We start from the raw sequence: 12,661 nt of genomic DNA, 5'->3' as shown, positions 1-12,661 counted from the left end.
ATATAATTAATATAATTTGATATATTATTAATTTTTATATATAATTTCATATTAATTTATACTCATTCTGTTACTGACACTACGTCCGCTTTTGCATATAGAACAACTACTACAGCCAAATTGAAAAAGAGGCAGAAAACATTAAACTCCATTACCCATAATGCCATGACACTTCGCGGTTCCGGGTTAGATCATATCCGGTAAGGAAGTTGTCTGGTCAAAACAAATGTTAGCTCGTCTTATAATATTTCACAACTCTCAATGAGTTTCACTTTATCTGGATAATATACGTGTGTCAGTTTTTCATCACGTAAGTCTACTCGCACGTTTTAACATTAAACATTTGATACGTGTCGAGGCTTCGCTTTAATTCTTCTTAAAGCTAAAGCTAACAGCTCACATTGCTGCTGCGCTGTCATCATTACACATCACCTGGCTCTTTAGTCAAGTCACTGTCTGGATGCAGTGATTCATGCATTTTTAACCACAATAGCCACCCTGTAAAGCTGAAACTCCTCTGTTTTTGTTTTCCAGTTAGTTATACACGGTGTATCCGGTCAATATCGCAGCCTGGTTGTGTACTTTTGTGTATTGTCTGAAAGTAAAAATACGATTTAGAAGATCTAGTGTGTCAGATTTATGTCTATTTATTAGTAGGATATGCAGAAATGGAGTATATTACTCATATGTATGTTTTCATTAGTGTATAATCGCAGTCACTTAATTTTTGTTACCTCACAATGAGGCTTTTATATCTACAGAGGGAGCGGGTCCTCTTACACAGAGTGCCTCCATGTTTATACGGTGGCCTGGAATGGACAAACACTTTCAAACCACCATAGATTTTCCTACAGCCTTAGAAGAGGATGGTGGTGAGGCTAGAGCTATTCAGTTGGTTGCAATCTGCAATTTAACCACTAGATGCTTTTTAGATTCATGAGTTTAGACTATTTTTGAGAGGCAGGTAGAAAGACAATGTGAATTTTATTTACATTTTAATATCAGTAAACCACAGGTAAATATAGAGGAAAGTTTAAAAAAAATAAATAAATAAATCCATTTCCTTAGTAACCTGTGTATCCATGGAGACACCAGAGCCAGGACCAGCAGATGGAGAGGAGCGTCTGGTGGACCTGCGACCTCGGACACGTTCCAATCCCGAAGGTGCTGAGGACCGTCGCAGCAGCACGGGCAGCCTCGGAGGAAACAGTAACCCCAACATAACTCAGCCCGCTGTGGGAAGTCGTGTTGAGGGAGAGGGAGAGGCTTCAACCAGCGACAGTCCTCCGAGCTCCACCACCACAACCGTCTCAGTATCTGCAGCTCAGACTGTAGCCCCTGCTGCTGTAGTAACAGCAGTGGCTGCAGCCAGTGCCACAGTGCCACTATCCACTGCTGCTGTTGCAGCCAAAGAGAGGCCAAAGTCCACACAACAGCAGCCCACATTGACAACTTCTGTGCCTCCACCAGCAGAGTACCAGCTCAGAGTTCCCCGTGTCAACTGTCCAGAGAAAGTGGTAGGTCCACATTACGACTTACTTTATGTTTCACATGAAATAAAGATTTTTACTATCTGGTGTTGTGTTCCTTATGGCAGATCATCTGCTTAGACCTTTCTGAAGAGATGTCTTTGCCAAAGTTGGAGTCTTTTAATGGGTAAGCTACAGTAAAGTCAACCTTTATTACTCAGTGCTGGTTTCATTTCATTTATCATTGTTGCCTAATTTGGCTGTCTCTCCATTCAGGTCTAAAACAAACGCCCTGAACATATGCCAGAAGATGATTGAGATGTTTGTCAGAACTAAACACAAGATAGATAAACGCCATGAGTTTGCCCTGGTAGTAGTCAATGATGATGCTCTGTGGGTGAGTACAGGGATGTTTTAATGTGCTCTAAGTGTTAGGTACAGTTCCTATACATTATATCTAGGCAACATCTATTTTTCTAGAATATTGTTCTTGTTCCTCTTTTCATGTAAATATGTATGTGCCTCAGTTGTCAGGCTTCACCTCTGACCCCAGGGAGCTGTGCAGCTGTTTGTATGACCTCGAGACCAATGTGTGCGAGTCCTTCAGTATCCTTTATTCAAAACTAATTCTGAAATGATGAAAATAAATGCCCTACCATGAAGCGATATGTAGGACGTTAAAGAGACAGCCACTAAAGTTGTTAACCAAACCTTAACTGTCCTCTGTAGATCTGGAAGATCTTCTTAATGTGATGTAAGTTATCTGACTATAGACCTTTTCAGTCTCGTAAAATACATGAGACGTGACATAAATGTGTTTACTGAAGTTCATCTTCATCTCGTTGTCTTCGTAGTCGTCAGAAGATCGAGCTTCCATTGATGGAGAACGTTCAGACTGTCCCTCCTCCATATGTGGTGAGGACTGTGCTCATCTACAGCCGTCATGCAGGACAGCTTCAGTTCAACCCTTCTGAGGCTGTCAGTGTAAGTATGAGGACCGCTGAGAAATCCCCCCTTCTGTCTTTTTAATGTGAATTTGATCTCCCTCCTGATTATTTTTTTCTCTTAGCCTGTTGTTAATTGTTCTTGTGTCCTCTCACAGAAGATGCTGCAGTCTCCTTATTTTTTCTTTGATGTGGTCTACCTACATAATGGGATGGAAGAGCAGGGGGATGAGACCAGCTGGAGGGTAAGTGGAAAAGCTGATAAATTATAATCAGGTTTGATTGTGTACCAGGATGCATGCTGGCTCAAGTCTGTTTGGGTGGTCAATCCTTATTTGTATGTCAGTAGTGCAGAAAAACTAAGGTATTGTATGTGTTAGACTACTGCTAGTTGCAAGCACAGCAGGAGTGAGCGCAAGTCTTTGACATTGCAGGCACATGGATAACTAGGAGAGTGAGCTAGCTGAGCTCTCTCACTGTGGCCAAGGTTGATTGAGGCGCACTGTACCTGTGATTATGGCTATAGCCATGTAACAACGACAACAACTGTGCTTAGGTTGTTATAAATATTACTGTGACACATTTCTTTATAATGAATGTTGTGGAAACACATCTGTCACATCTGATAGAAACACTGCAAGCTAACAGTTTTTCTTGTCCATCTAATTAAGCTTGAAGAGTGTGAAGTGTTTAGATTTCCACAGGTGCTTCATTATGTGGTATGTTTTCTGTCTCCAGGACAACTACACCTCTTTCTGTAACCTGGACTCAAAGGGCATGTGCTATCGTTTTGAGGTTTCCCTGGGTGGACCCGCCATCGAGCTGCACAACTGCATGGCCAAACTTCTGGCTCACCCTTTACAAAGACCTTTCCAGAGCCATGCGTCTTACAGCCTTCTGGAGGGGGAAGACCCTCAGGACATTGAGGCAACAGTCTAAAACAGCACATACTCGTAAACGCCCTGTTTCTCTGAGAAAATCACACTGTAGTTCATCAGAAAAAGGGTTTCCAAATATACTTTATTACCTGACAGTAACTGCTGTAGAGCAATAATTCTTCTGAATATTTTTTGATTAACTCCATCATCCGGTTTCCATAAAACAATGAATGAGTCATTGACTGTTTAAGCTGTGGAAGAATGAAACTGTAAAACTGTTAGAGGTCTCCTGGGGGTTGGATCATGAAGTGGATGTCAGAGAGTCCAGACACAGAATACAGGAATGTCTGTGACTCTTAAAGGGAGAAATCAGATCAGACCTGTGACAGTTTTCCATATCTGACCCTTTGAGACCTTGAAGTTATAAACTGTAATGTGTAATATAACATTGCCTCTTCTTTTAGTTGGTAATTTCCACCTTTTGTTGCCTGTTTTTAATGTATTTTTTTATTTTATAAGGGGCTGTTTTCAATCATTTGTTTGTTTCACTCTTGTATGTTACACAGACAATGAAAGAATGTAAAGAAATGTAGATATGGCCCTTTTTTGGACAATGATCTCTGTGGCACTGATGGATGGATTGTGAAAAAAGCCCCTCGTACTGCCAGTCCAGCTGCACTTGAAACACATTGTACAAATGAGCTTTTTTAAGCTGTTTCTGGATATTAAAAAAAGGCATGTTTAATCATATTTTTCATGTTCATATGTGCTTTCTATGTTTTTATCAGAAGATGGCAGCAAATCCCCTCCAGAGATTACTGTATTCAAAGACTATGTCAAAAAGATGCTGTGGTCCATGAGGGTGGAGGATAGTCTCATTTTGTTTACATGTTCTACATCCTCTATTCTAAAATGTCAATTTTGGAAAATGTTTTTATGATTTGAACAGCTGAACTCTTCACTGCCAAGCTTCATGATCAGTGTCACTCCATTTTCTGGATGTCAAGGCTTATATGCTGGCATGATTAAGCAGTTATTGCAGCTACTGTTGAGAACCTTATCTGTTTTCCACTGTGGCCATGAAAAAGACTTTAATGAATTCTTGGTAAAGATATATCTTCTATATATCGTCTGCTCAGCTATCTTAAGAGGTGTTTTTTATCTCAGTCTTCGACCGTTTGGTTTCCTGTTTTTGTTCAGAAGTTGATCCAATGTCTGTCCTGACTCCTGATAGGCACTCATTTTCTGTCACTCAGACATACCGTCATAAATTAGTTTTTTCCCGGTGAGGACAGGTTGTCAGGGAGACAATGGGGAGCAGGAAAACCCCAGCTCAGAGGACCTTTACCCTTTCACACCCACTTCCCCAGAAGAGCAAACTGGTCCACACGTCATCCCTGCAGATAACAGCACAGTACTACAGGGAGAATTTGTTATTCCCTCATCCCCGAAGAATGACAGGTCCCTATTGTTTTCATTCTTTCACTCCTCCATTGCCATGACTCCTTTCCGTACTTGGAACAGGATATGGTGGAATATTTTTGTTTTCTGGTTGGTATTTTCTGCGTTTACTCCTTACATGGTTTACATTGTTCTTCCACCACCAGGGGAATATGATCAGTAAATCTGTAATAGTTATATTTAAATGTGTCACCGATGGATGAGCTTTCCTGGTCTCCGTTACATCCTGTGCAGATCATAATGGAAAATAACTAAGCACATTTACTTGAATACGGTTCCTTAGTACAAATTTTAGCTACTTGTATATTTGCATTTGATGCTACTTTATACTTATGCTACTAAATTTCACAGGATATTGTACTTTTTACTCTACTACAAACATTAAAACATGATTATCTATTATTATAGATTGAACACCGAGGATTACCCTCATAGGTAAATGTTATATGCTCAAAACTTAGAGACACTCCTCTACGGGAGAACAACCTGGCTCAAAACTTAGAGACACTCCTCTACGGGAGAACAACCTGGCCCAGTTTGAGTCTGAAAACTTTCTTTAGTTGATCTTAGTGGTGAATATTCTTCTAGTTACCGGGGGTCTGGGCCAGTATTTTTGATGATTTTGAGGATTTTAATTTCATTTGAATCCTCCACTTGTTACAGTCTCCTTTTGTTCTAACCAGTAGGACGATTTGTGATTGTTTGGGCAGTGGTGCAACCAGAGGCTGCAACTGTGACAGAGGTCGATGAGGGAGGAGAGGAGAGGAGAGGAGGGGAGGGAGGGGAGGCGAAGGCAGGATGGACTGGAAGTGTGCCTCCAGTGGCATTTATAAATATGGCCCCTTTACACACCTAAGGGTCATTGTTTACATCTATTCATACATGTCGTTTGTGCCTGTATGTTTCAGTTTGGCAGAGCAGTAGAAGACAGAGAAACAAACATTTCACCGCTGGCCTTTCCTCTTTATTCCAGCGTCAGCACCTGTTCTTCAGAGGACCACATCAGACAAGGAAACCTTGTGGATTTTAGCAAACAATTCCTGTTTAGTTTTTCCAAAAAACAGCTGTCATCATTTCACCTCCAACAGCCATGTACAGCTCCAGCTACTCCCGGGCCAAATTTGGCCTGGAGGCAAGGGAGCCCCTGCACAAGCCCAAAGGAAAGAGCTGTGGTTACTACATGAGGATTATCTTCTTCTTTTCCTCTCTGATCCAGTCTCTGATCATCGTCAGTCTGGTGCTCTTCCTCATCTATGGACAGCCAGAGAAATCTGCAGAGGAGAAGAGGGTCGAGGTGAGTGATTTCTCCTACTGTACTGTAGTAACCTTTAATTGTTTTGTCAAGTATTAAAGACCCCACTCCAAATATATATAATAATATATATACATTTTTAATATTATCTTTTAATTTAACATGTTCAGAGCTGTAAAATACACAAATGATGATGCTGTGTGACCTGTTATTTTGAAGGAGTTGGAGCAGAGCTTCAACAGGCTGAGTGCGAACAACATCCAGCTGAGAAAGGAGAAGGGCGAGCTGGGAGCTCAGCTGGCAGCTCGCACAGCTGAGAAGGAGGCTGTGGAGAAAGAGTTTGCAAAGGAGAAGAATGAATTCAACAACACTGAGCACGCACTAAAAGTGAAACAAGTAAGTGGATGACTTGATTAATATTTTGTACTGAGCAGCAGGTAATTTCGTGCAGCTGTTGATTTAACACCTGTTCATCATCTTTGAAAAACAGTCTTTACAAGAGAACAGAAGAAAGGGCTTTTACAATGTGCAAACTGTACAACATGATTATTTCCTCAGACATCGTTGTCATTTTCCTGTTGGGCAGCAGTGGTGGAGGAAGCATTCAGATTGTGTTGCATTGTGGCTGGAAAAAGCAGAAAATCCTCCCATATGAGACTCGATCAATCTGTTGTCTGTAATTGTCTATACTGTTAAATACTTTAATCTATAGCAAAGTGTCATATGTTAGTACCTCGAATTTGTACTACAGTACAAGTACAGTAGTTGAGTAATGTGCTCACATTCCACCACTACTGGTCATAAAGGTAATAATATAGAACCATGAACCACCCTTTACATATATATGTATATATATGTTGTTGTTGTTTTTCATTTATAGAGTAACTGTGAGAGAACAGTTAGGTTGATGTCAATGCGTACCACCACTCCGATCCAGCCTCCTATCATGGTCACTACCAACAGTATGTACTCAAATACTTTTTCTTTTTTTTTGTCTAATGCTCTGATAGTGTTGGAACAGTGTGATTTTTTAAAATTATGTTATTGATAAACATTCACTGCATCAGATAAATTGAATTAAAGTGAGTCTAAAATCATCATCATATAATACAAAATAGTCAAATTAAAGTCTGTGGTTTAAGATGAGACAAGATGGTTTCAAGTAAAGCAAATCGAGTTTGAATGCAGTTAAGTAAAAAAGAATATACCACCACATGATAATAAGGCTAATAATGCTAATGTTAATCTTAATAGTCACTTAAATTACGTAAATTGGAATTAATGGCTTTAATTATGGTCAATAAATAATTTAGTAATACTTAATAGATCAGCTAGAACAACTATTGGGTTGCTGGGTTATGAAAACTCTCTGGCTAGTATTTCATTGATGGTTTAGTTAATAGTTTATTACTATTTACAGGAGACTTATTAAAAAGTGAGAATCTCCTGAGAACTGATTAGTGCTCCCAGTTTAGCAGATTTTGGTCTGGCTGGCAACCAAGATATAGTAATAGTGTACAGTACTGACTTATTGGAAAATAGATTCATAGACAGATAAAATGGCAATGTTAATAAAAGTGTAAAATAGTGTTTTTTACTGACCTCCAGGTGAAATGAAGACTCTGCAGAGCCTCAATGCCCAGCAGCAAGCTATGATAAATCTCATTCAGGCAAACTTTACCCAGACTGTTAACTACCTGAGCCAGGAGAGAGACAACGCCGTCAAAGACCGAGACACACACCACCAGGATGCCATCACCCTGCGCAGGGAGAACGATATGCTGAAAGAGCAGCACACTACGTACACCAGGTACCATCTGTCTGTCTGTATGCTCTGTATGTAACTGAAAATATTAACATTGAGTACACATTAAAGCTTGTGTTTAACTTGTTTTAAACTCCAGGAAGTGCAAAGAGGACTTTGCAAATTCTTTGGACGGAATCAAAACAGTGACCAGGGATTTCCTGAACAAGATCAACAACCTGTTTCCCCACCAGCTGACCTTTCACCTCACCTGTGAAAGGCAGCAGGACGAAATGGAGAAGATAAGAAACAACTGCACCAACCTGTCCAGAGACGTGGAGAATAAGTTCCAGCTGTATTTAGACAGAGTCGGCAACAAAGTGAGTACAACGTATTTTGTTTGATTCAAGGAGGTATCTCTTGCATAGGAAACAGATTGTCTGCACGTAAAACTTTCTGCATTCAAAATCTGTAAAAGTACAGAAATGATTTAGTTTTGAAAGTTTATACAACTTTCTGTCAACACTCCTTTAAACTGGCCACAAAGCTCATGGAATATTCCAAACAACAAATTGGATGGGAAGCCAGTTTCTCAGGGGAGGAAGTCTATCCTCTGCATCATTCATGACAAATCTAGCTAAAGAGACAGATGTCCTCTGAGGCGAACTTATGCATGTCAAAGCGGAGGTGAAGTGTGTTGCTCTGCTGACACAATAGCACTGTGCAACAAAAGCATCTGTTAAGCAATGTTTCTTTTGTTTCTGTCTTTTTGGTTATTTTCATACAGGAACTCTTTTCAGTACAACTTTTCCATTACACTTTGATTTTGCATATTTTACTTTTCCAAGTCTTATCGACTCGCTGTCTAAAACTTTAATTTGCACAGTTCGACACTCCGGGCTACATTGTTAGGGACACTTATGCAATCCAGTACAACAGCTCTGCAATATATTTAACACTGAATTTAAACTACAAGATTATTACCTTAATAAATATTATGGTCATGTTTGCATTGAATTGTGTATTTTGCAAGTATACCTAATAAAGTGGCCACTGAGGCTGCTTGTGAGATGTCACAGTAACATAAATGTAAAAAAAGATCATTAATACATAAAACAATTTGCCATATAGACTGGTGAACAGACTCTAATGAGTCTGAATGTGATCGAACATAAGTAATGTAATCAGTAATTTTACTGAGTAATTTCACTTTAGACCTTTTTAGAAGACACCATTTCAATAACCTATACGGCAAAAAACACGGCATCAAATGGGAAGTGTACCAGATTTTTATTTATTATTTTAAAAAATAAATGATTTTTTTTCCTCCAGGTGGCAAACATCCAAGACTTGTCCAGTCGTCTGGAAGTACACAACATACATTTAAACTCTGATCTGCAGACGTGTGAACGCAGCCGCAAGGAGGCTGCGGCTCAGGCCACCACGGAGCTGCAGCTCAAGCAAAGGACTCATGACGACCAGGTAGATTAACTGTGTGCATAGATGTATGTGTGACTGTGGGAAATGGGAACCAAGATAGAGATTCATGGAATAAGCTGATTTCCCCGGTCATAAACTATGACTACTATCTAACTATTATCTATTTTAAAAGAAACTAAATCACCTAAGGTGTCAGAGAAATCATCATTATGTTGTTTTCCACTTAAAATAACATGTACATGTTTTGTTCAGGTGGAGAAATTACTGATTGCACAGAACCGAATGAGAGAGCAGAAGAAACTGCAGGAAGAGAGTTTGGCCCTTAAAGATAAAGAGATTCAGAACCTCCAACGAATGCTCTCTGCTCAGGCCAGCTTTAAGGTAAAAACACAGGATTTACATTATTTATAACTACGTATGCAACTGGTTAAAATTCCTCTTGTTTAAAGTTTTTGGTGCTCTCTAAAGACCATCTGGATAAATATGTTGTATTTGGTTATCTGACTGTATGCACATGAGAACCATAGAGCCCTGTTCTTTTAAATAAGATTTACTTCACTGTTTATACGGACAGTAGTGCAGAGATAAGGTGGTACATGTGGATTCAGCAGAAAAAGGGAATCTGAGGGCAGCAGAAGCAGGATGGGTGGACAGGCAAGATAACAACCATTATGAAGAAGTCACAAGTTCACAGAATTTCCCATTTCAAACTCTTTGATTATTACTGCACGGTGTCAAAACTGCACAAATGTGTTATCTGTGTGTGATGTTAAATAACACTGAAATCATATTATTTGTTTTACAGCCCGGCGCCTCCAGACCTGCCGGTGCACAGGCGTCCGCACAGCAGAGGCCTGTCATTGGCGCACCTAGCAGCAATAAAACTCCAACGGTAAAACTTTATATTTTAATAAATGCTGTAATCTGATTACAGTCCAATTACAGTAAATGTCATATTATGTCACATTGTTGTTGACTGTACAGAGAAAGAGATCAAATTTAAATAAAATAAAATTCTTTGGTGGTCTTCATGATGAGACAGCAGATCTACAGCCATTGCTCTGTGTGGCTGCTCTTAGACTCAGCAGTACTTTCAGCCAAATACTGACATCAGCATGTGAATACACAATGACAATGCTAACATGCTGATGTAAAGTCTAATGCATACCATCTTAGAACCCATCGCCTATCGTCTGACGAGTTACCCTGTGAGGTGTTGACACTAATGTTTTGGACTTCCGGTGTAGCCAGCAGACATCTGGAAAAAGGATCATGGATATCCGGGCCAAGACTTCCTCTGCAGTCTGATTAGCAATCTCTATGAACAGATACCTGCGTATGAATGATGATAACATACATCATCATCGGATGATAGCCAAAGAGTTCTGAGATTGAGCCAAACTCTTGGTCCCTTTCCTACAGATTCTCATTGTTCACATTAATTCAAGTATTTTGATGTTCAGTAAATCCTATTGCTGTCATCAATATTTAATTCTAATCATCAGTGTTTTCTCTTTCAGGTGAGATGAAATCAACCGGCGGAGTAACAACTGAAAGCACCAGTGGAGTGCCATATTGATCATTTGGCCTTTTCTAAGGACATGTAGATATTCCTGATACACACACTTGAACACAACCTGTAAATACTCTGAGTCCCTATTAGTGACATATTTACTGTTGTTTGACTGTGCATGCTTTGTTTAGCTCTACTTGGAATAAAAGTTTTGTATGTTTTATTATACTATTTGAGTTTAAACATTTGCTGTGAAAAGCCTTGGTAACTACCCAGGTAAATGTAAAAGTTTCTACGACACTGGTGTAAATATTTCCTCTTGTGTGTCACTCACTGTTGTTTAAGTAGAATTAAAATGAAATGACTCACTCATTAATTCTATTGTTCTCAGTCTCTCTTGCCTCTTTGGTCCTAAAAATACAACAAAGACTCAGACAGGACTTTGGGCAGCAGCAGCTGCACACTTGTCCATTATAAACAGAATATTCCTAAAATAGCTACATTTATGTTTCCTAGTGATTCACATGTTTGAATTTCTACAGCAGTCCGGATGTCAATACATTCAACAACCATGTCATAAACACATCATCATGTCTGCGGGGTTATTGGCAGTCCTAAACACAATGTGTCAGACATATGAAGGAAGGAATTAAACATGAATTAGATGGAAAGCTGACATTTTAATGGTTAAAGTTCAGACCGTAAGTCTATTAATTGCATTTTTATGGTGTATTTTACAGGTACAGTATAGTAGCTGTTATATTACTGTTTTACTGCCTCTTCCTTTCATAAGCATGAGGGGCGATGAGCATATATAGCTGTAGGTGGAAACTCCCTGGCACTTTCGTGGAACTTTTTTATGATTATTATGGTTTCAGTTTGGTACAGAAGAAATGCTTTCAGCATCTGGCCGGGAGACTCTTTACCACTACACATGTAAAACTGTAAAGTTTATGAAGGAATAGAAGCTCATTTAAAGATATGTTATGAGTGGAGTTATAATATTACATTGAAAAAAATACAGTGTCTCTATGCAGATATTATGGTCTTAACAGACCTATCAGAATATGAATATATCAGTACAAGTTTTTTTCACTCTCATGTAAGGTTCTTCGGGAAACACAAAAGTAATACTATGTTTTTTTTGGGTCTTATAAACACTCTAACATTTAAAAAATAGAATTAATTTTTTAAACAAAAATTATCTTCCATATTTTGCGTATCTCTTCTTTATAGAAGATAATGATATATTGAAATTACTACTAAACTACTTATGATTACATACAAATAAAAATTTCAAACAGAATATTTTCTTAAAAATTCTCTCTGGCACGATAAGTGTCGCTCTGTGTCACTGTGTAACATTGTTTTTCATCTTCCTTAGTTTCTCATAGTGTCATTGATTTATTATTTACTTAACTGAGACCTCAAAGTTTTATTTCTTACACTGTAACAAAAATGTGATTATTCTGGATTCTGTGGCGTCATGCCTAAAATTCTTTGGTGAATTATAACAAAAAACAAACGATAAATGTTCAGAAACGTGCAGTGTTTGAAGATTTTTTAGGAAAACTGCAGCAAGATCAGAATGCTGCTTTAGTCTGATCGCTGAGAACTTGTTAGTTTTGATCTTTTTTGACAAGCTTGAATTGAACATGGAAGAATCACGTAGTCATTTAGACAAAACAAATCCTTCCATGTTACATAAGAAAACCAATGAAGATGAATTCCCAGGCTCACTGCACTGATGGATGTGAATGTTACAGGTGAGTGTGGGTGCCTCCTGTTCTCAGGAAATCCTTTGTTTAACTTGAAATGTTTTCGATCCCACATATAGACCCTCTCTCTCTCTCTCTCACACACACACACACACACACATGCAGACTTCATGACTGAGTCAGACTCATATTCAGGACAGTCATTAATCAAAAACACAGGAAACAGACAGGCAGAAAGCTAA

The 12,661-nt window shown here is 38.9% G+C and overlaps 2 protein-coding genes across 3 annotated transcripts; both read left to right on the top strand.

Moving 5' to 3' along the window:
• Positions 1 to 124: 124 nt before the first annotated feature.
• babam1 (BRISC and BRCA1 A complex member 1) lies at positions 125 to 3,897 on the top strand. 2 transcript variants are annotated; one of them, XM_027290351.1, is made up of 9 exons: positions 125 to 200; positions 1,069 to 1,517; positions 1,598 to 1,656; positions 1,746 to 1,866; positions 1,997 to 2,075; positions 2,199 to 2,223; positions 2,324 to 2,453; positions 2,572 to 2,658; positions 3,152 to 3,897. In XM_027290351.1, the coding sequence occupies exons 2-9, from the start codon at positions 1,083 to 1,085 to the stop codon at positions 3,350 to 3,352; spliced, it is 1,137 nt and encodes a 378-aa protein (XP_027146152.1). In that variant the 5' UTR covers positions 125 to 200; positions 1,069 to 1,082; the 3' UTR covers positions 3,353 to 3,897. The 2 variants fall into 2 exon arrangements, with proteins under 2 accessions (XP_027146152.1, XP_010732760.2); XM_010734458.3 differs by having other exon boundaries at positions 188 to 310.
• Positions 3,898 to 5,596: 1,699 nt separating this feature from the next.
• On the top strand, positions 5,597 to 11,077 carry plvapb (plasmalemma vesicle associated protein b). Its single transcript, XM_010734457.3, has 9 exons — positions 5,597 to 6,046; positions 6,224 to 6,400; positions 6,885 to 6,966; positions 7,613 to 7,814; positions 7,909 to 8,128; positions 9,081 to 9,230; positions 9,441 to 9,569; positions 9,994 to 10,080; positions 10,709 to 11,077. Exons 1-9 carry the CDS (start codon positions 5,843 to 5,845, stop codon positions 10,715 to 10,717), a joined length of 1,260 nt encoding a protein of 419 aa, XP_010732759.2. The 5' UTR covers positions 5,597 to 5,842; the 3' UTR covers positions 10,718 to 11,077.
• The last annotated feature ends 1,584 nt before the right edge of the window (positions 11,078 to 12,661 follow it).

This window comes from Larimichthys crocea, chromosome XVII, assembly GCF_000972845.2.
Source record: "Larimichthys crocea isolate SSNF chromosome XVII, L_crocea_2.0, whole genome shotgun sequence".
Classification (NCBI taxonomy): Eukaryota; Metazoa; Chordata; class Actinopteri; family Sciaenidae; genus Larimichthys; species Larimichthys crocea.
The sequence above is the reverse complement of the archived record's forward strand: the minus strand, read 5'-3'. Positions and strand labels throughout refer to the sequence as shown.